The sequence below is a fragment of the Cibotium barometz genome, chromosome 18, assembly GCF_041138505.1.
Source record: "Cibotium barometz isolate CiBa-2024 chromosome 18, ASM4113850v1, whole genome shotgun sequence".
NCBI lineage: Eukaryota > Viridiplantae > Streptophyta > Polypodiopsida > Cyatheales > Cibotiaceae > Cibotium > Cibotium barometz.
In genome coordinates, this window is record NC_141063.1 from 49,226,691 (window position 1) to 49,251,144 (window position 24,454).

A 24,454-nucleotide genomic window follows, 5' to 3' on the forward strand; every position below is an offset into this window, starting at 1 on the left:
TATGGTTACTAAAAGCATGAGTTGCACAATTCTTTTAAGTCCAAACAGGAAGTGGGGGCTACTATAAAAGGCCTTGAATCTTTTTTTTTTGAAATTATTTTGGACATGGAAAACCATAATTTGTTTCACACGGTCGTTAGAAACCCAATATTTCATAGTGATATTTGAGAAGGGCTAGTTAACATTAATATAGGTTAATGAAGAGCATTGTTAGAGAATGAAAATCAAATTAACTCTGCCATGAAAATACTCAATTTTTTTATAGCATAAAAAACCTTAGTTTTTTTAGTAAACTTGGGAGTCTATTTTTGACTTTCTACATGTATAGTGGGTTAGCATGTGTAGTAAAGACAAGAAAATATGGACTCTAGTTACTTTCCTTTAGATTTGTGATGGCGTGAAAAACCAATTTTTGAATTTGGCATGAAAAACTCATTTGGTTTTTCATGGTGACACATTATACATTGGGCTTGCTAATTAAGATGGCCAATTAGAGTTTGTGCTATCAAACTTGAGTTTTGAACTTGCCAAGAATTTACCATGACGTGAAAGCCATCTAGTTTTTCACAACTGCATGTAGTTGATATTTTTTCCTATTTTCTAAAGCCTGTTATGTTGTGTTTCTTAATGATTTACATGATGGATAACAAAATGATGATGCGGTCATGTGAGTTAGGGTCTTCAAAAAAATAGGGTTTTTCCATGTTGGTATTATCTTGTTTTTGGAGTATGCATTGATAGTACTAGGTCGTATGTATTATTCAAAGAAGAGCATATAAGGATAGAGAAGACTTCAAGAAAAAGAAAAAACAAGGATTCAAGTGAAATCTTGTCCCTGCTTTGTTCAAAATGGGTTCTTGTGTTTTCGCTACCTTTTCCTTTTCCTTGGAGTAGGTATTTAAAGGTATTACCTATTTTAGTCCAACCTTTGATTTAGGATTAGTGATAAGTTTGCAAGAAGGTTCTTGTGGTCTTTGTCTTTCTATATTTTTAGGTCCTTGTAGTTCCTTTTTGCTAGCACTCTTCTTTTCTTTAGGTCTTTCTTCCATTGTTAAACATTGACTAGCCAAAATGTGTGGCAAAAGAGAGAGAGAGAGAGAGAGAGAGAGAGAGAGAATGCAACATGCCCGCTACCATTTTAGGTAGGATTGAATACGATTAAGAATGCATGAAAATACCTTAAGTTATCTTGCTTGCATGCAAATCATTTGACTTGGATGAATTTTGTTCTTGGGACCACATATATTCACAAGATGGCAGTATATTACGAACCAAACAAATATAGTTAAGAGAGCCTTTTTGTAGTTCCATAATTCTCGTAAGTCTTATTTCATTCCCTCGATGGTCTCCGCCGCAAAGCCTGTCAAACCATCAAAAGAATTCAAACCTTCTTTGCTTCGCCAAATGTGGCAACTGCAATGGGAAGGTTAAAATAGAAAAGAAAATAAGATATTCTTTTCATTAAGAGGATAGCCATGAGAGTTATGTCTTCTGAGACGAGAGAGAGAGAGAGAGAGAGAGATTTTCAACCATATAAATAAAGTGTCTAAAGCATGTAAAAAGCTATGACTTTGCTTTCAATTGATACACCTAAGTGCACCTATTGTAGTCATCAATAAAAGTCACACAGTAGAGATATCCCCCGATTGATGGTATCTTCATAGGACCACATACAACACTATGTATAAGCTGTAATTTTTAGACAGACCTAACTGATCCATCTTTCGAGAATGATGTCCATTGCATCTTGCCCAAAATACACCCCTCACATACATATTCAAAAGGGGACCTCAAGCTTTGGCAATTCATTTCCGTCATTAGGGATTTTGATAGTGGATTGATGTTTCCCGATGTGGGTGACTTTCCCACATATTCACCACAAGCATAATCTATCATGGTTACGAGATGGATGAACAACACATGGTTATGATTTTGGTATTGTTGATACATATGACCACATGGGAGATGATGATCATGATGGTCGTTCATTGGAAGCATTCCGTGAGTCATGGCGTAAGAAGATTGGATCCTTCGAGGACACGTGTCGATCATGCTTATACATATGCTGCTATCATAGTCATGTTCGCATGAATCTCGATAGCTTCTATGTCTCATCTATGATATCTACTAGCCATCATCCTATTGATTTCCATTCATCTAGATCGATTCATTCATTGTATTATGTATATGATGTCAATGATGATAATGAATCACACACATGATATTGATCCACGTGCACATGATGATACACATGCACATGATAATAGTGATACACTTGTATATGATGTTATTACTACACATGCACATGGTGATGATATTGACACATGCACATAATACACATGATGATAATGTATGTGACATTTATATAAGCTAGATCATACGGACATGATCTCGAGGACAAGCATGGCATCAAGCATGTGAGTGATGATACAGTGGCATCGAGCATTGTGAATGATTATACATTGGCATCACGCATTATGCCTACCTACATTCCTAAAGATCATTGGGTGCATTAGACGTTCATGACGGTTTATTCAAGGATCAAGAAGTAATGCATCCATTGCTACACATGGGATTGATGATACTTCACATAATGGATCATGGGATACCTTTGAGCATACGATAGAGTATGAACATAGGTCGGAGTTTCTTGTGTTAGATGTGTTAGGATACTCTTCTAGAGTTTTCACATGTGGAGGTATTCCTGATTCGATCATTATTCCTAGTTCTCATAGATTTCTTGGCAACACTCGTGTAAATATAGTTCATATATTTGAGCAGCCAAGCATACAAGGGTAGTGATGACTTTGTTGAGGCGAGGCCTCGTGGGAGTGATTATGCAATGGATAATATTCTTATTAGATCATATGATATTGATCTTGACAACTTTGTATTTTAGCTAGGCATCTTCTTAGATTTAGTATTAATGAAGATTGATTTATCATAGAATACAGGTCATATGGAGGCACCCTTGATGGAGATAGACTATGACTATGGGGACGACCTTAGAGACCAATTATGGGCAATACCGTGAATAGGCATGGCTTCTTCTACCATAACAAGGTCCATGTTGGGTGTCTTACCTGAAGAGCATGAGTGTGAATCAGCCCACCCCCTTCTCCCAAGACTGGTTTAAACTCAAACCACTGTGAATGGAACTATCAAAAGCCCAAGGAGTGTATGCACACAATGTTGTTACACGAGTACATGCACAATTATACCATTCGTTACAAACACAAAGTGCTTCACCAAGTTTTTTCATTCAGCTCTTGTTGCAAAATGACCTGCTAAGGAGTTGAATAACAACAGCTTTGGTCAATTGAAACCGTCCACGCCATTTGGGATTTGTAGCCATTTCTATGAATTCACTTTTCTACATATGTTACTTTGCACACAATGAAGCCATGTGCTTCCACAAGGAATAATTCACATCAATGATACCTTACCTCAATGACCAAGACCATAGAACCTCCGAAACATCAAGCATCACAATCAACTGGGCTAAATTTAGGCTTCAACTTGAATTTATAGATAAAAGACAGTTAACCTGGCATTCAAAGGAGGACACTTTTAATAACACTTAAAAAAACTCAATGTGAAAATTACTAGAAAATGAGTGCTGCAAGGAAAAAATTAACTTAGGTCCATGGCCATTGGCGTGACACATTCCAAAAATCTCCAAAGTCAAAATGCCCTACGTGCCAACTTGACTGAACTCCCTAGAGCTTTCTTTAGTCAATCTCCGCCCGCTAAGTGGCATAGTGATTAGAGCATTGAATCACAAGGGAGTGGGGGGAAACCCGCTCATGGCTGTGTAAATAAAAATAGGTAGAAGTACCCATAAATCTCCCACAAACAAGAAATTTGTCTATTTGACTTACAACGATGCAATATAAATACAAGTACAAAGACCCACCTACCTTTAAAGATGAATGTATTTGACCAACCTACAAAGGCCATACAGACGTCCACATCTCTATTCTTCAAGCAATAAAGCCTTCAATATCTGGTCAGGCAAGCCTTCCACTCCAGCCAGAAGGTGGCCTGCCCCAGGAACCTCATGAAAGTGAACCCAAGGAAGGCGTCGATGGACATATCGTTGCAGAATCAATGGCACCAAATAATCTTCTTCACCATGCCAGATATGAACGGAGGCTTCATTATTGGGAAAAGGATTTCCCAAATCACCAGGGTCGAAATCCCATCGCCCGAACATGTTCATCATGTCACGAAGCAAAGATTCATACACTCCCTGCTGAGACACTTCAGCTTCAGCTTGTAGCTGAAAGATCAAAATAACAATTCGTTAGACACAGCACTAACAGGATAGAGTAACTTGATTGATATCAGTAATGATAAATTCCTGTTCTTTGAGGTGACACTAAGTAATCGGAAAGCAAGCCAGAAAGAAGACAGAGAACCCTACAGCTACACATTCTCTCTCTCTCACACCCACACCCACACCCACACCCACAGGTTGTCAGCTGGATTGACATGCATGGCCTTCCCATGGACCGCCTCCCCCCTTTTTTAATATAGCCCATTCTTGGGAGAGATTAGAGATCAACCACATTATCCACTTAAACATGACCCGGCTTCACACGAGTTGGACATGCTTGACCCCACTACAGCTTCCCACGACACTCCATTCTACAGAGAGCAGTTTCTAAGCAAGGCTTCATTGAGGCACCAGAATATCTCCACAAACATGTCCCATGCCACAAGGATCGCCACTGGCCAGCCAAAAATATCATCACACTGCCTTTGGATTGAGTATGGGAGAGCTGAGGGCAGGCACTGATATGCAGGTTATACATAGCTGAGGAGATTAAGATGCAGCAGCATGCTCTAGAGTTCGAATACTTACCAACTTGCCTAAGAAGCCACAGACTCGTCTGTGATGGTCTTGTTCCCCTTTCATGGGTGATGCAGTAAAGAGATTAGAGGTGCTTAAACTTGTACCTACTGGCGCTTCGCCGTCATCCAGAGACCCAAATGACGCAGCACCCCTCACACCTCCAATATAGACTTTTTTGGGCCCCACAAGACGACCATGGCGCCTACCATCAGGGGGCATGTAGGTCATGGACCATACAGCCGAGACCTGCAATTGTCATGTGCAAGACATGTGCATGCTCATTCCAAGAGCTTATCTCTGATAGGCAGCAGGAAAAGACAGGTTTTGGGCATGAGCCAAGCTCAGTGGTGTGCAGGTCCCAGGAGAACCCCAGAATGGAACAGGAGACTGTCGACTGCAGCTATAACGCTAGCCAACACAGTGCTCAGGTCGGGTAGAGTATTCTGCTGGCCAACGGAAGGTCGGCCAGATCTCTTGCACGTCCAAGCTATATGTCCAAGTTCCATGTTCATGTCCAAGTTCCATGCCCAAGCTTCAAGTCCAAGCTCCATATCCAAGTTCCATGTCTAAATATTCCAAGCTCGTACATGAGGTACACAAAAGAGGTGTGTAGATGATGAAGTATATGGCGACCAATAGTAAACTCAATGCCCAATCCAAAGGTAGAAAGCGTTCCCCAACAAGGTCAAAAGAAAGCCGGCCGACATTATCAAATAACAGATGGCGCTGGCAGTTTTGTCTGGTGGCAGATGACGGAGCTGAGTGGCACACAAGCAAGAGGCAGCGCTTGTTATGGCGCAGCCAGGTTCAGGCAGTTCTGTCCAACAATATGGTGGTGTTGGAAGCACACGGCAGCTCGCAGCAACAGTTGGTGGCACAGCTTTTGTAGATGGCAACCAAACAGGGAGCAGCAGGTAGACGATGTCACTAGCAACCGGCTGTAGACAACGTTGGTTGCTGCTGTAGGGGGTTTGGAACAGCAGTACAACGGTGCTGGCTGCAGATGACAGAAAGGCAGTGCACAGTACAGCAACAGGTGGCGGCCAGGTGGCTGGTGACAGCAAGTGCAACAGGCTGGCTGGGCCATGATTCAAATGGTGCTAGTAGACACAGCCAGGCAGGGAAGGGGCGCCGACAGCAGCTATAGGAGCAGCGCTGGCTGCTGTAGAAGCAATGCTGGTACCAGTATTGGCAACGCAGCCAACACAAGGCAACTGTGGGCAGCAGGTGGAAAACAGATGGCACAAACAATCGTTCTTCAAGTGACGAACAGCAGCTGCACGATGGCTGCACAGATGGGCAGCAGAGCAGGTGTTGGTGGTCCTGATGGATTGAAGGCGGGTGGCACACACACCCAAGAGCTGGTGGTATTTGATAGATGAGGATGTCAAGTTCCATCCTTCAATGAAGATGACCACCCTTAAAGATGATGGAGAGCTTCACACCCCCGCTTCATCCATGATGATGTTAATGAAGGTGAGGATAAACTCCAAGCTTCCATGGATGATGAGAAGGGAGGGGTTCATGCTTCTTTTACACCTTGGGGAAGCCTTGCTTTTTACCAAAAGCTTGTCCATGCTTTTGCTTTGCTTTTCCCTTTTTGCCTTTGCTTTTGCTCTTTTAACTTTTATTAATAAAATATTACTCAACTTTTGGTGCTTTGCTTTTCTGGCTTTAAGGCCTTGCTTTTTGGCCTTTGAGCTGCTTTTTGAGAAAGCGTCTTTTAGTTTTTTGGTCCGGATCAGTCTCCTCTTTCCAATGATGCCCTTGGCTTGCGGTCAACCTTGTTTGACTTTTTGCTTTTTCTTGCTTTTTGACCAAGAATAGTGCTTTTCTTAATCAAACCTCATGGACCCTGTGCCCATGTCTGCTTCCACTTGTCAGGGTCCGGGCATGGGTTTCATCATTTGAAATAGAGCTAGGAGGGCCAAATAGTTACACGCAGAAAGGGAGAGAAAACACCTTTGGTGCCTACTGGACAGAAGCTCTGAAGTGCACAAAAGCTATGCTTTTTTTCCCTTGTGCTGTTCATGCAGGCTTGCAAGATATGCGGAGAGTGGTTTGTAGTCCTGGAATTCACCATGAACAACATGTCTATAGCTGGGAACCTCTCTGCAGAGGACCAGCAAGGCATAGATGGGCTCACATGAGATGGGGGCAGCCACAAGGGGCGAACAGCAGAGGGAGAAGCAGGGCTGATATACGCACAGCAGAAGCGGGTTTGCGTGCATGATAGGCAGCCAGCCATGAGGGAGGCTCGCCAAGCCCTAAGGCGGCCATGATAGGCTAGCCAACAGGAGGGCTGAGACAACCAGCCTCGGTGGCCAGCCATGTGAACGACCAGACCAGCTAGAGGAACCAATAGTGCACGGCATTGATCAAAGGTGGCCAGACGCATTTCAGGGGAAGCAAGGGGGCAGCCAAGGTCTTAGACATGGTGCCCATATGCAGTCAGCCCAGAACGGCCTGTCTACAGCGCGGCCAGAACAGCAGCAGGGCTCGTGCATGGCTGAATCACAGCTGGGTAGAGCTTGCGGGCATGCACACAGTGAGCAGCTCGCAGGTGATTGAGAGAAGTAAAAGCGTGGCTGAAAAAAGAGCAAGCAAGCTTTTTTTAGGTCGCCAGCTTTTTGCTATAAAAAAGAGCAAGCAAGCTTTTTGTAGAAAAAGTGGGGCAAGCTTGTTTTTTTTAATAAGAGAAGGCCACTTTAGGAGTTTACAGGGGCAGAACGGCCTGTCTACAGCGCAGCCAGAACAGCAGCAGGGCTTGTGCATGGCTGAATCACAGCTGGGTAGAGAGAGGGCAGAGCTTGCGGGTATGCACAGAGAGAGCAGCTCACAGGTGCTTGAGAGAAGTAAAAGTGTGGCTTAAAAAAAGAGCAAGCAAGCTTTTTTTAGGTCGCCAGCTTTTTGCTATAAAAAAGTGCAAGCCAGCTTTTTGTAGAAAAAGTGGGGCAAGCTTGCTTTTTTTTAATAAGAGAAGGCTACATTGGGAGTTTACAATAAAAGCTTTGCTTTTTTTTTAACACCAAAAGAGGGACAGCTTTTTCCCTGCTTTTTATTCCTATAGTTCTCTTATAAAGGAGCTTGGCCTCATATTTATGGGGACACACAAGTGCTTCTCACTCACATGCGAGGCCGATTTGTACCTGCTGCTCCTTAGTAACTTTTTTCTGGTCACCCCCTTCTCATCTACCCTCTAAGGCTTTTCCTAATCTTTCACTTCTTTCCCGCCCGTAACCCGTCGCCTTTCTGTTAGCACGCATAATTTCATGTGCACCCGATCTATATGGAGTCAGTAGGCAGTAATTCCATGAAGCCATCAGGCCGTAACGATGAGGACTCAGTCGCCGATGATGACTTTGGAAAGTGAAGCCACCAGGATGGCTAGGATTTTACCCGCCACTAGCGGCAAGGCTAGGAGATAGACACGAGCGCGTTATCCAAGATCCCCTAAGGAAGGATAGTGTCGGGGCCAAGGATGAAGAGATCATATCAAGTTTTACAATGAATCCTTCATGTTGTTTGGATAGCCACTAGTTGGCAAGTGTCTATCCAGCATTCTTGTAGGAAATTGGCAAAACCCAAGACAGGGTGCCACCTTAGGCAATCTTGTGGTGATGGTCATAATCCAAGATCGAGATTTTTGGATGGCTTACAGATAGCCGATTGCGGTGACTAGGGAAGCCAAGGAGTGTCAACATAGTTGTATCTTTCATCCTTGACTTTGCATGGATTAGATTGACCCTAAAGTTAAAACCTAAGGTTTGACCTTGGTGTTCAGAGAGGAATTCGATTGCTTCAAGGGTGGGTTGCAGGGGGAAAAGTTGACCATTCCACCTATGACCATGCTTAGCAAGGGTTTTATGTGGGGTGTGCTCTAGTGGTATGGGATGCCAGAGTATCCCATAAAGGATCTTCTGAGATTTCGCGGGTTTCTTGTCTGAGACACTCTATGCTTTGGAACAGTTAACCTTAGGTAATTGTGAGGAGCAATGCTAGACTGTGAGTAACAACAAGATAAGGGACTTCCTTGGTCTGAGCATTGACATATCACTCGTACGGTGACAAGCTTTATGATTCACAACCCACTCTGTCATGATGGCCAAATGATATTGATGCATGATGCACCCTCAGAATTGTAGATAAGAGAGATGAGAAGTTTGGAACTTCTTGAACTTAGACTAAGTGTCTAGACCAATTTACGGTTGGACAATTTGATAGTCTTGGGTGGACGCAATTCAACACGGTTATTTTGATTCCAGGCTTTTGGAGTCATGTGGATTGTGGATTTTCCACATGTTCGATGGAGAGGCACCTATGGACATGTTAGAGGTGAAATATTGTAACATGTGGAAGCTTCGGAGAAGATCGGTGACTTCAATGCTCAGAAAATTAGCACACTTTTCACGCCGGAATTAACGCACAAAACTGAATGAAGATGTGCAGAAAATAGAGAGAGAGAGAGAGAGAGAGAGAGGACACAGTATTGGGTCCCAAATACCCTTTGTAGGGCCCCCACCACGGCTGGTGTATTTGCTTTTTATTAGAATGATGTGAATCTAAAAAGAAAATACAGAAATCTTGACCTTTCTTGGCTGAGAAATCTCTGCCCTTGACCTGCAGTCCTTCACCCCTTTGCTTTAGCAACTCCTTGGCTTGTCTAGCCCTTGTTTGCCTTGGCTCTTGGTGAAATATGAGATAACGAGAGTGATGCTGAGTCAACCGAGGACGCTTCTGATGAGGACATCAAGGATGTTGAGGATTGAGTGCCCAGACTCCGAATTGAGGACTCTAGGCTATCATGCTCCTCTAGTTTGTCATGCATGATTGCATCTATCAGCATGCTTTACTTCATGTATTTCAGACTTTAGTTTTCTTTTTTTGTATCAGCTCAAGATTCAAACTTTTTGTGATCACTTTGAGTGCTCATTGGACTATGTCACTCTTGCCTGCAAACTGCTTTATATATTATTTCTTGAGTTTTGAGCAGTAGCCATTATTGATGATGGAATCCAAATCTTGATTCTTGATGTTACCAGTTTATTTATGCCAATTCGTCAGTTGCCCACTTTAACTAGGTCACCCAGATTCTTTCGTTTTAACTTGTAAATACGTTTTAATGTGTAAATGATGCATGTTTACTATTGTTTTGCAGGGAAGGCAACATATTTTTTACATATTATAAACTTATATATAAATTTTGGGGCCTGTACTCCCCCCTTTATATGAAACGTTTTTAAAACGTCTGGAATTTGAAAGAATCGTTTATGAAACGTGTTTCATGAAACGCCTGGCAACTATGGGTCACACTATGCATACATCATTTTGGTCTCTTAGACCCTTTGGCTCTTTTGAAGAGGTTAATATAACTCTCTCTCTCTCTCTCTCTCTCTCTCTCTCTCTCAGTTTTCTTTTAGTTTTACTTTCAATACCATGATGATGTATTCCATGGACATGTTGTAACATTTTGGTCTCATATGTCATTTTGGCCTTTTGCAAACGTTAATACAACTTTCTTTCTTCCAGCCACTCAATGGTGGGACATCCTCCACAGCTCCTTCGGTCCAAACCCGCGTCACTCAGAGACGCACTATATCCACATCTACTACCAGAGGAGTGACATCAGCCCGAGCGAGAGAGCTACGATCCAGGAGACACCCTCGCCCATTTGGCCCTCACCCCCCAAGTCTCCACCGAACACAGATTGATGAGATCTTGAGGAGACATAGCAGAGAGGACAGACCCCAGATTGATCTAGCACAGATTGGGAGATATCTTGCCCGTAACCTGATGTATGACATCCTACACCCAGTCATTGGCACCCGTTGGAGCTAGATGCTTTATTGAATGTATTTACCCCCCTCCCTCCCACCCATCCCACAGTATTTAACCAAAGCCTTGTATGAGATTTACCTCCACATTATGGAGTACTTTGTACTTTTTTTCCTTTTGTATCCATTTGATGTCCATTGAGACATGATGATGATGTACACAGGTTTTGTCTCATAGGCCGTTTTTTGACCTAAAGAAGATGTTAATAAAATCTCTCTCTCTCTCTCTCTCTCTCTCTCTCTCTCTCTCATATTCCAATAGTGAAAACCAAGAGCAACATATGCCCTAGCAATTTAACACTTTTCAGCAGCAATTTCAGCTTGTTTTCCTTTACATTTGTCTGCCCAAGATGGTGATTTTTTACCAAACAATCAACTGCACCACTCTTGTTAAAATTGAAGCTTCTTGGCCCAAGCACCATATCTTAAGGGTATGCTTTATAGGGGTGCAGGAGACACCTTTGTTGGGTTTTATGCTGTGTATGCACCCAGAGGAGTGCTAGTGATCATCAGTAGATTACTGGGGCACTTTTTACTTCAGTTAGTGGAGGTTTTTTCCCCCAGTTTAGCTCAGTTTCACTTATATGCAGTTTATAAGTGTTTTGGTCCACCCGGCACATTTATGGCCGGACATGTGAACACTTATCTTTAGGGTCACTATTATGTGGCTATTGTACTTCACTTTTTATCAATCAAGCATACTGAAGTCGTGTTCTCTCTGTGTGTTGGTTTTCCACGCCTGCTTGAGCTTGTGTAAACCCTAACCCTAACCCTTCATTGCCTTCAATTGGTATCAGAGCATTGAAGCTTGCTCTGCCCTACCCGTACACTGCCAGTGTTGCATTGAAGCTCTGCCCTGCTCTGCCCGTTATCTTTGATATCGCAGAGCTCCGTACAGTGTACCTGCACCAGTCCGTACACACCTGCGCAGGGCAGTACTGCTCCGTACATCTCTGCTTCAGTACAAGACTGCGCCGCCTTCAGCTACACCTCTGCGCCTGCTGCCCGTACATCCAGTCTGCGCCGCCTGCAAATCGTCACTTTCAGTTCTGTACCTGGTCGCCTTCAGTCGGGTACTGCAACAGGCGTCGCCTACAACTACTGTACCTGCCCGTACAGTCAAGCGCCGCCTTCAAGAGTTCTGTACCTGGTCGCCTTCAGTCGGGTACTGCAAAACAACAGGCGTCGCCTACAACTACTGTACCTGCCCGTACAGTAAGCGCCGCCTTCAAGAGTTCTGTACCTGGTCGCCTCAACGCTGCAGCAACCTGTACAGCTTCCGTACCTGTCAGAGCCGACCACAGTACTGTGTAGTACAAGTCGACTGTACCTGCACACCTGCAAAAGTACCACAAGCTACTCAGACAATCTGTGGTAAGCATCAAAAATTCAGTTTTTGGGCAATATTATTTTTTCTGTGAAAATATACAGGCACAACAGGCAGACTTTCTAGCAAAGAAGTCTACAGGTTTTTTGCACAGTTTGGGTGCAGCAAATTTGGGCATTTTTGGGGCATTTTGGCATTGTGTACGCCATTTGCTGCTCTACTCAGTCATTGGTGCATTGACCTGCACATTCAGAGGATTGAGAGTGCAGGCATATTTGGGTGAACTGTATTCAGTGGAGTACAGTTATTATCAGGGTTTCTGCTATTGGGTTTTTTGGTAAACAGGTACAACATTGTGCGTAAGCATAATGGCAAATCAACAGCAAAGTGATGTATTCACATATTTGTCTAAGGAAGACAAATTGGATGGCACGAACTACTCCTTGTGGAGTTTTATGCTGAAAAATGTGCTTGTGGCAAAAGGTCTTTGGGATTTTGTTAGTGGTGATGAACCACGTCCAGGTCCATTGGCTCCAGAGACTCCTCCCCAAGGGGGTGCTCGTGGACGAGAACAACAGGTACAGGCTCCAGGACAGCCATTGCCTGTTCAAAGAACAAATGCTCAAAAGACATGGGATGCCAGGGATGCACAAGCTTTGTCACTCATTGCATTGTCAGTACAGAGGTCCATTATACCTCATATTCGTTCAGCTGGCTCTTCACAGAATGCATGGGTGACTTTGGAGCAGATGTATGCTACTCGTAATGAGGCTAGGATCTCATTTTTTAAAAGAGAGCTGGAAAATCAGAAAATGAATGAAGGAGATGATATGTCTAGCCACTTAAACAAGCTGCAGGATTTGAGAGAACAACTCATCAATGTGGATGAGATTATTCCTGAGACACAGCTTGTGTCCACCATCTTGCACTCTTTGCCAAGATCTTACTTGGCTTTTCATACCTCTTTGAACCTCAGCATGAGGAATGCTGTTGAACCCCTCAAATATTAGGAACTTGTTGCTCTCTTACTACAAGAGGAGCAAATGAGGAAGAATATGAATATGAACACAAATGCTGAACAAGCATTTACTACAGGTCAAAAGGGGAAAGGAAAAACTCAGCCAAAGAGTGCAAATCAAAATTCAGGTGATGGTGGTTCTTCACAGGATACCAAGAAAAGTGATGGACAGCCCAAGAAGAAGGGCAAATGTCATTACTGTAAGAAGCCAGGTCACTACATCACGGAATGTAGGAAGAGGATTGCCAAAGAGAAGGCAAAGGAAGCTGGGATGTCTGTTAATGATGCTTCTAAAGCTCCTCCAGAGACTGCTTCTTTTGTTGAGGACAGGGATTACTGTTTTTATACATGCAGCTATGATGCCTCTTGGTCTTCACAGGCACTCGGTTTGACAGAGCATGCATGTACTTGGTATTTTGATAGTGGTGCCTCAAAGCATATCACATCTCATAGGGATTTGTTTAGTCATGTTGGCCCTGCCCCTGTTGGCAAAACTGTTCAGTGTGCCAACAATGCTTCATATCCAGTTCGTGGCATTGGGGAGATTCAGCTCACAGCCATTGATGGCTCCATTCTCCGCCTTACAGATGCCTTATATGTACCAGGGATAAAGAAGAATTTGTTGTCCATTTCTTCTTTAGCACATTGTGGTATGCAAGTCCACTTTGATGATGATAAATGCATGGTCAGAGACAAAGCTAATGCCTTGACCTTGATGCTTACTGGTACATTATGTTATGGACTTTATCAGTTGGATGCATTTCAGCCAGTGGATCAGTCTGCTTATCATGCATTCACTCTTACTCCAACTATGGTTGATGCGGAGTTATGGCATGCTCGCATGGGGCATGTAAATTTTGGTAGTCTTATGCTTATGCAGCGACATAACATGTTTACAGATCTACCTCTCATGGAGAAGCCTCCAGATCACATTTGTGAAGGATGTATTTTGGGAAAAATGCACAGGTTTTCCTTCCCACGTGATCAGGCTCTAAGAGCAACTGCAAAGTTGCAACTTATACACAGTGATCTTTGTGGTCCCATGCAAACGAAGTCATTAGGTGGTTGCTTCTATTTTGCAACATTTATTGATGACTTCTCTCGTATATGCTGGGTCTATCCTTTGACACAGAAATCACAGGTATATGATGCATTTTTGGCCTTTGTAGCACTTGCTGAGACAGAGTCAGGATGCAAGGTGAAGACTAAGTTCTGACCGAGGGGGGGAATATATGTCACATATGCTGAATTCCTTTCTTGGGAGTAGAGGTATAAAACATCAATATACTACTCCTTACACTCCACAGCAGAATGGGGTTGCAGAAAGGAAGAATCGGTCACTCATGGAGATGGCCAGATGTATGCTAAAGGCAAAAAGGCTACCACATATCTTTTGGGTGGAAGCAGTCATGTGTGCTTGTCATATTTTGAATTGATGTCCCACAAAGGCATTGGTATAGCCCTTTGCAACTAGACGGGCTTTGTACCTGTCAATGGATCCATCTGCATGTCTTTTCAACTTATAGACCCATTTAGTACCAATTGCTTTCTTGCCTTTGGGCAGATCAACCAAATCCCATGTTTGATTCTTTTTAATAGAATCAAACTCATCCTGCATGGCTTTGTTCCAATGCACATTATCTCGTGCATCCACAAATGAATAGAAAAAGGGCATTGATTATGAGGAGACATTTGCTCCTACATCCCGTATGTCGACACTTAGGTGTGTCATTGCATTGGCTGCACATCGTGGTTGGGTTGTTCACCAGTTGGACATAAAGACTTGCATTTCTACATGGGGACCTCGAGGAGGAAGTTTATGTATTTCAGCCCATGGGATTTGCAGAACATGGTCATGAGGGGAAAGTTTGCAGGCTGAAAAAGGCCTTGTATGGTTTGAAACAAGCTCCACGAGCTTGGTATGCAAAAATAGATGCTTTTCTACTCACTCAGGGATTTGTGAACAGTCCATCAGAAGCCACTCTGTATGTAAAGAAAGAAGAGACAGATCTGCTGGTCATCAGTCTTTATGTGGATGATCTCTTGCTCATGGGATCAAATGATGACAAAATTGCAGCTTTTAAGGAGATACTGCAACAGACATTTGACACGTCTGACTTGGGCCTTGTACATTACTATTTGGGCATACAGTTTGTGCAGGATAACAGAGGCATTGGGTTGTTGCAATCACGCTATGTTGCTAAACTTCTGGAGAAGTTTAAATTTCAGGATTGCAAGCCTATTAGTACTCCTATGGAGCCTGGGATGAAACTGTCACTACAAGATGACAGTGTTTCCTTTGATGCCACTACATATGCTCAGGTTGTTGGGTGCCTCATTTACTTGTGTAATACAAGGCCAGATATTCAGTATGCAGTCTCTCAGTTGAGCAGATTCATGCACAGCCCACGGTTGTCACATTGGCAAGCTGTGAAGCGTGTATTCCGTTATTTGCAGGGTACCTTGTCTCTTGGATTGCTTTATCCTGAGGGGGGTGACATGCAGTTACACGCTTACAGTGATTCAGATTGGGCTGGTGATTTTGATACCAGACATTCCACTAGTGGAAATTGTTTCTTCCTTGGCTCTTCATGCATTTCTTGGCTAAGCAAGAAACAGACCACAGTGGCCACTTCGTCTTGTGAGGCAGAGTACAGAGCAGCCTACACTACTACTGTTGAGTGTGTTTGGCTGCGTCGTCTCATGACTGATATGGATATTTCAATGGAGGAGCCTACACCTATCTATACTGATAGTCAGAGTGCCATTGCTGTGGCCAGGAATCCTGTGTTTCATGCTCGCACGAAACACATTGAGATTCACTATCATTTTGTTCGGGAGAGACTCCAGGCAGGAGATATCAGTCTGATCTACTGTCCTACAGATCAGAATGTGGCAGACATCTTCACCAAGGCATTACCACGTCCGAAATTTGAAGCATTCCGCAGTGCTTTGAATTTGTTTCCTTTTGGTGGATGATGTACAGTGATCACATATCACTCCAAGGGGGTTTGTTGGGTTTTATGCTATGTATGCACCCAGAGGAGTGCTAGTGATCATCAGTAGATTACTGGGGCACTTTTTACTTCAGTTAGTGGAGGTTTTTTCCCCCAGTTTAGCTCAGTTTCACTTATATGCAGTTTATAAGTGTTTTGGTCCACCCGGCACATTTATGGCCGGACATGTGAATACTTATCTTTAGGGTCACTATTATGTGGCTATTGTACTTCACTTTTTATCAATCAAGCATACTGAAGTCGTGTTCTCTCTGTGTGTTGGTTTTCCACGCCTGCTTGAGCTTGTGTAAACCCTAACCCTAACCCTTCATTGCCTTCACTTTTCAGAATGCCCATCTTAGGCTACTATTCGCTTACATCTTCCTCACGTCCTTAATGGATGTGTTGACATCCACACTTTTCTTTAACAAGAGGGGAAGAGTCAAGACTCTTTCCATCGCTATGTTTATCATGAGGGTGTTGCATCAGCAAGAAGTACTGACGGACCAGACATCCACACAGTATTTTTCTTTCATTCACTCTTTTACACAGTCAAATGCTTGCATGATTGGGTCTCATAGGCCATAATTGGCAGACAGCTGAGCATTTGTTGTCCCCTCTACTTTTAAAGTGAATTTTCCATCACCCTTCCCATGTAGATATTTTTTTCCACGATTCCCTTCAAAATAGACCACCAAAATTGCAAACCATCAAAACGGGCATGCATTGCGAATGTGCATGCACCCCTTTTTCAGTGGCTGCACGTATCATGGGCATAGGTGCATCAAAACGTGTTTTGTACTGTACAAAATGTTTTCGAAATGTTTCCTGAACAAAACACGTTTTTTTTCATGCTCAAGCTTTTGGCTATAGAATAAAAATTTACCTTTGTTCATTTTATTTTTGTGACTCATTTATCTTTTCACTCTATAAGATTGAAAACCAGCTTTGCTCACTTGCTAGTTGTGTTAGAATTGTAATGGTGATTGCTCTATCTTGCAACAACGAAGCATAATTAATAAATGGTTTGCTATTTATGGCCTATTTTTGACACATCTCCTATCTGTTGTAAGGATAGAAAAGGGCACGTTTTTGCATGTCCCAAGGTTAGAATTGACTTTTTACTCCCCCACCTGTACAAAACTTTTACAGAACATTGTTTAAAAGTTTGAAATATATGAAATGTCTTTGAAACGCATTTACAAATCTCCTGGCAAATATGATCGTAGGTGTGCCTGCATGAGTGAAAGAGGAATACCTGAGATGGAGTTCTTTGTAGTTTGCCAATAATTTCTCTGTCCGATGCACTGAGAAAATCAAGCTTCGCCTCTATAACAGTTGATTTGGGGAACAATTTCTGTGTATTCCACCAATATGTAAGCCAAGGTGCATAATGTACAATGCTGATGGCTACTTGGTCCTGCATAGGCTGCAGGCGGAAGGCCTTAATCGCTTCTGAAATCGGAATACCAGACCACCAATAATTTGTGACAGGAGCCAACATTGCCATGCCAGCCAACCTACATCGCAAAGACAACTCAGTGTGTTCCCGTTAGCAGCCATTTTGCCAACAAATCTAGAGAGCATCTTCAACTACCTGGTTCACTGTATACCTACCTATGAGGAATATACTTTAAGCATGCCCATGCAGAATACCCTCCGATAGACGTTGCTATGACATAGAATTTGGGCCCAAGTTCCAAAATGTCAGCCAGTTCTTGTATGTCAAAAGCTTCACTTTTAACTGTTCTACCGGGATTAGGGTCACTTTGTCCATATCCTGCTCTATCAAACCCAACAAAGTAGACACCAAGCTCCTCAACAAGGCTCTGCAACATCAATAAACAGATACTTACAGACTTTAAGAAGCGCCAACTGATTGCAATACACAGAATGCTACCATGCCAAACCTAAAGAATACACACTAGGCCAGATGAGAACTCATTCACCTTGGATGCAGGAAGAATATCACGGCGTGATCGCCCAAATCCATGTACAGTAACAATCTTGTAAGTTGCTCTCTCTTTCGGTACCCCCCCTTCTTCATAAGCCAAGTATCGCCCATCATGTAGCCGAATGCGTGGTGCAGTTACTGGTGGTCCAAGAAATGTGCCACAAGGTGTGGGGGGTGGAGGCTGAAGCGCTTTGTAAAACCCTGCTAGGGAGATTGTAGCTGCTAGCAGGAAAAATTTTCCAATCCCTATTTCAAAAAAAAAAACATCATAAAATCTTAGTTTGACCTTTGAGAAAATGGAAAAAATGAAGCAACTTCTAGAGAGCTTTAAAGCATGCCTTTGTGACATGCACACAACACCTTCCTCATGACTTCAGCTAACTCAATGTCCAACACTGGCCAGTTCGGAGAGGGGGAGGATGCCCCAAACCTCCTCATTTGTCGTTTATTTTCTCTCTAGCCCCACCAGTCCACTTTGAGCATCAGACCAAAAAACCAGCCAGAAATCAACAAGAAGCATAGAGGATCTTTAAGGATTCCAAAGGGAATGCAGGAAAAGGAGGAAACAGGGAGTGGCGTGGTGGTGTCAGGACCAGTGCAAGTGTTTGTAGCTGATGAATCTTCGAGAGTTTAAGTATCTGTTTGCTGTCTAAAAGGACTCAGAGCATCAAAAACTTATTTTCAAATAATTGCATTCACAAACTGCCTCAATGACACGTGCACCCTACACTAGGGTACACAATGACACACTTGCATGATCATCAGTGCAACAATTGTACACAAGTAATACCTTTTCTAGGAATATTTGTCGTATGCCGTGACCCCATTGTGAGCCCTCAGTCAAAGGAGGTCAGTCTCCAAGCCATAGAGGTCAATCTCCGAGCCATAGAGGTCAGTCTGGAGTCAATCCTCTTAACCCACTTGGAGAATTCATCAGATAGAGCATGTAGCAGTCAGCCATATCATGCAGTGTCATTAGCAAGTTTGTAGAGCATTGTAGGTTTGCCTATGGGTCAGCCCATGGTGTCATCAGCCTGTCCAAGGGCTGTTCACAGCCCTGGACAGCAAACAAGGCCAGCCAACAAGCATTTGGGGCCACTAGGCTCAGTCGGCCAGCACTCACAGCAGGCAGATAGCATATGTCAACATGTGCAGCAGTTGGCCAGCACAGCAGGCAGCAGGTCGGGTAAAAGGAGTTCAGTCGGCCAGCATCAAATGTGATGCCCAACAGTTTATGTTAACGCTAGCATTTAATGCTAGTTTGGGCATTATTTGTCCAATATGAACTGGCCGACCAGCAGTCTAAAGCCATATAAAAGCAGGCACATCAAATCCTCATTTATCATTCAGTTTTCAGCAGTTCAAGCAGCAGTAAGCCATCCTATCATCCTCATGCAATCATTGAAGCTCCTCTTCAGCATTCTGCCAGCATATGTGCAGTCCTACAGCTATCTGGAGTTGCATGAGTGGCCCAAAGAGTCTTCTGCAGTGCCTTGGATTGGTGGATACTCAGCCAATGTACAGCCTTCCTCATCCTTGCGTTGGGCAGTCATATCGCTTGTTTTCAAGCATTGTAAGGCAGTTCTCCAAAGAATTAATATAAGCAAATACTCTTGCTTGCAAGGGGTGGCCCTTCAATGAGTTAATTGGGACCCAATTCCTTTGTCGTCTACTTCACTTCTATTCTCTTCTCTCTCTCTCTACTCTGTGAATTGGATGCTAAAGATCTCACCACATAAAGGTATAAAGAAGGCACAGTTGTGCGTTACCACGATCAACCTCAGTGCATGTAACATTGGTATCAGAGCATCAGGTTGGTGGCCCGACTAAAAAAGTGAGAGCATCCGGTGGATGGTAACATTGTGGTCCGGAAAAAACACCAAGGCCTCCACCATGTCGGGAGAGACATCGCATCAAGAAGAAAGCCAGCAAGAAGATGGAGGCACAAAGCTTCCAAAGCGACACACCAAAAGAAAGTATGCTTCTACCAAGCACAAAAGGGCTCTTGAGAATAATGATGGAGCAAATAAATTCATTAAAGATGCAGCTTGCCGTAGAAAAAGAGAAGCCCAAAGAGGGCCTCTCAAATCTGGCACAAATGTTCTTCGGTCTTGAGAAACAAAGAAGAAAAGACAACGAAAGACGTGAAGAAGCAAGAAGAAAAGCTGAAGAAGAAAAGAATAAAGCAGAACAAAGACATGCGGAGGAACAAAAGGACAAGGAAGCCACACGCAAGTATGAGGAAGACCAACGCCATCGAGAAGCCCCGCTGACCGGCAAAGACTCAACTAGGAGGCTCTGCAAATCCAGCATCAGCAAACGATGGCAGAGATTCTAGCATCCCTCCCCAAGAGGGCTCCAAATACCTCGTCCTCCACCACCCCTACCACCACCGTCATACGAACCTCTCCAAATTTTAGTAAGTATGATGGTAAGTGTGATCATGATGTTGTTACTCAGTTCATTCATCAATTTGAAGCACATTTTCCATTAGCTAAAATTACATATCCACAAGACAGAGTCCATGTGGCAGCACCCCAACTCACTCAGGAGGTTGTTACTTGGTGGCAGCATGGGTCTCGACTTCACACAGATCGCCTCATCACAGGCCAATTCCAATTTGATTGGGCTACTTCCGTGGCTGACCTCAAAGCCCGTTTTCTTCCACCACAGTATATGACCAATCTTGAGGACGAGTTTTACAAGCTCACTCAGGGTGGTTCCCTGTTTTGACCTATTCCAACAAGGTCATTACCATGGCCCAGCAGTTGGGCATATCGGAAGAAGATAAGCTAAAGCAATTCATTAGAGGTTTAGACACAAACATTAGGTACCTAGTTAGGAATTTTGAGCCTCAGACTTATGCATGCATGGGCACTAATCTTTGCTCAAAATCAAGAACTGATGCTAAACGGAGGTAGGCCCAAGCGGGTACAATCTAATCCTAAGCCCCAACAGCAATCATCTACATAGGGTAAGGGGGCTCAGAACAGCAAAGACCAAAAGGATCACAAGAAAAATTCTCACGGTCAATCGGGTAATAAGAAAGATTCCATGCCCAAGAAGACTCCAAAGGAAAAAGCTAAGGAGAGCATCACTAGAAGTTACCTCCAACTGATGAACAGACATGGTACAGGACAGTTCTGCCACACTGTGGGACACGGGAAGAAAGATTGCACTAAGTTTCAAGTTGAAAAGTCTGCAAACGCATCCGCGTCCACAATAGCGATTGCAGCATCCCCATCCACACCTCCACCATCAACCTCTAACGCCATTCACCTATTGTTCACTTTGAATTTGGTGACACCGGTGGTATTTGATGATAAGAAAGAGGGTGAGACCGAGGAATAGACAAAGGCTCTCATATGTGCCTATGACACTACAAGGGGACAGCACTTCTTTGTCGTCTTCAACATGGACAGTTCTAAGGATGCCTTCTCTCCACAGTTGGCAAACAAAATGAGTTCTATCTTGATTCCTTATCATTTAGATGTGGACAGGTTTACACCTGGTCTACGTACACACATCTCTCACAAAGCTCAGCAGTTTGAGTTTCAAATTCAAAGGGTAACATTCCATCAGGAATTCATTGCACCCATTCCTGATTGGAGGCAAGACACTTTTACTATCGTTGAAGGTTTTCTCGAGCCCATCATCATTCGCGAGGATCGGAGCATTCCTGGAATACCACTCATTTCCCATATTCAAGCCCGATGAGCCATAAGAAAAGGAGCAGAGTGTGCATTGCTATATGTCCGCTCTCAGTCTAATGTAGTTCAAACAGCACCCATAGTGGAGCAGAGAATGGCTGGTCTTTTGTCTCAATACAGCAACATTATGCTACGAGATGACCTCCCACCCAATCTCCCACAAAGTAGACCTAAGAACCATCAAATAGAGTTGATTCTTGGTTCAGAGCCTCCCAGCAAGTTCCCCTACTGCCTTTCTAAGGCATTGGAGAGCGAGCTAGAACAACAATTATCCTAGCTACTCCGGTCTAGATTTAACCGACCTTCCTTCTCTCCATTTTCCACTCCCATCCTGTTTGTCCAAAAGAAGGGTAAGACCGCACGCTTATGTGTGGGTTACAAGGCGCTAAATAAGCTAACAATTGAGAATAGATTCCCCATGCCCAGAATAGAGTACATCCTAGAACGACTCAATGCTGCAAAGATTTTTTCCAAGATAGATCTTAAGAGTGGCTACCATCAAGTTCGGATCATTGAGGCCGACATTCCAACCGCCTTTCTAAGGCATTGGAGAGCAAGCTAGAACAATAGTTATCCCAACTACTCCGGTTTGCGTTTAACCGACCTTCCTTCTCTCCATTTTTCACTCCCATCCTATTTGTCCAAAAGAAGGATAAGACCGCACGCTTATGTGTGGGTTACAAGGCGCTAAATAAGCTAACAGTTGAGAATAGATTCCCCATGCCCAGAATAGAATACATCCTAGAACGACTCAATGGTGCAAAGATTTTCTCCAAGATAAATATTAAGAGTGGCTACCATCAGGTTCGGATCATTGAGACCGACATTCCAAAAAACGCCTTCAAGACCGAGTACAACCACTACGAATTTGTGGTGATGCCTTTTGGACTCACCAATGCACTGGCAACGTTCAACAAGATAATGTCTCACGTTTTTCGGGATCTCATTGGCAAATGCGTCTTCTTCTTCTAGATGACATCCTTATCTTCTCAGAACTGTAGAGCAACATGAGCGAGATGTGGCAAAGGTTTAGCAACTCTTGCAGGACGATGAGTTTTTTATCAAGTGTAGGAAATACATTACTTGGGATACATCATTAGTTAATCAAGTATTAGCTCGCCCCTGAAAAGGTACAAGCCATTCTTAATTGGGATATTCCCAAGACACCCAAGGAAATCCGCTCATTGGTGCGTCTTTGCCAGGCGTATAGCACGCATATGGATAAGTTTTTTGACCTTGCAATTGTAACGGAAGGGCAATTGTAATACGGAAATCTTATCTATCATCAATATTGATCAAACACATAAACATGCCAAAGAAGAGAGAAGGAAACAGTTATGCACAGTACACCACACTAGGAGCCAGAAGATGGGCTGACCCCCCCCTCCCTTTATGGTTAGATTACCAAAAAGAAGTCTACTTCAAATACAACCTTGCGATTGCCAAGGGATTCTCCACTGGCATGCACCGGAATCTTGGAGTACAATATAAAAACAGTAACAAATCATATGCTAAATTCAGTGTTTTCCTCAACGAAACTAGAGAGCTTTCCGGCTTAAAGCACATGTAAAACAGCATGGACAGCCCACAGCATTCCCACATCAACCCGAGACAGCCCCGTATGGTTGTTTCCAACCCTCTGCCGAGCCCACAGAGCAAAACGACCAGCCTCCAGAGGGCTGAACCAGCAATCGACCAGCCTCAAGAGTGTTGTACCAACAGTCGACCAACGTGTCTCAAGAGGAGTCGGCCAGCAGAAAATTGCATGCCTAAAGCAATCGGCCAGCAGAAAGAATCTACCCTTCAAGTCAACCAGCCCTCTGCTCCTAAAGGATGAGTCAGCCACCAGATTTCCACATCTAGAACAGTCAACCAGCACTCAAAGAGATTCAGATCTTGTTGACCAGCAGTAATCAGCTCCAAAACAAGTCGGCCAGCTACGCCATCCACCTGGAAAGCATGCAACCACGACTTGCTCTCCTCAAATAATAGGGTTTTCGCGCCAAAAATACCACGCGTGTGCTTTTTAGGTCTAGAAAGGGACGCCTACAAGCAAATAGCCCATAATATGTCCAATGCCCGTCCTTTGGCCGCCACGTGTATTAAAATAGTCATGCCCAGTGTGTACAACTCATAAGTTTGCCCGGTCACTTATAAGTGAGTGTGGACCTACATCAATAAATCTTAGCATGTGAAAACATAAAGCTATAAACTGAGTTTTCATGAGCACTTACCACCTATTAAACACATGTAGACCACATGTCAGTCGAAAACAAGTGTGCACATGCTCGTCCACAGGGTGCCCGGGGGTCCTTGGCCCCATGGACAACACAAGCAGTAATCTCAAGCATTGTCCAAGCAAACAAAACAAGTCATCCAAATATAAAATTAAGGTCATGCACACACGAGTGCAACTAAACCGGAAGAAACACCCATTTGTTCAATTGTATCAATCAGGTGTTCACAAATCCAAAATCCTTCTGCAATCTTCCCAACACATAGATAAGTACAAGTGAACACCAAGATAGCTTGTCTCGGGAAAACACACCATGTCAAGCTCCACAAGCCATACATGTACTGTCATGTCAAGCTCCATATGCCACACATGTACAGTATAAACGTAACTCCTCGAGAAGCGCAGGAGTGGGTGTGCATCACTTGACCATGGGCACAATTAAACATTTCGGCATTTAATCACAACCATTAAACAATCCACAAAGCTGAAATAAAAGTTGCACATATAACACCGCATAGAGG

At 43.5% G+C, this 24,454-nt stretch overlaps 1 protein-coding gene across 1 annotated transcript in view; it reads right to left on the minus strand.

The window, feature by feature from the left end:
- Nucleotides 1–3,574: 3,574 nt before the first annotated feature.
- The window catches only part of LOC147629437 (uncharacterized), a 42,755-nt gene continuing 21,875 nt past the window's right edge, over nt 3,575–24,454 (minus strand). Inside the window, exons 2-5 of the mRNA XM_086812714.1 lie at nt 17,983–18,233; nt 17,651–17,862; nt 17,292–17,553; nt 3,575–4,282 (exon numbers count right to left, since the gene is read on the minus strand). Coding sequence (XP_086668840.1) covers nt 3,977–4,282; nt 17,292–17,553; nt 17,651–17,862; nt 17,983–18,233 — 1,031 coding nt within the window. The 3' untranslated portion in view covers nt 3,575–3,976. The remainder of the gene's footprint in view (nt 4,283–17,291; nt 17,554–17,650; nt 17,863–17,982; nt 18,234–24,454) is intronic.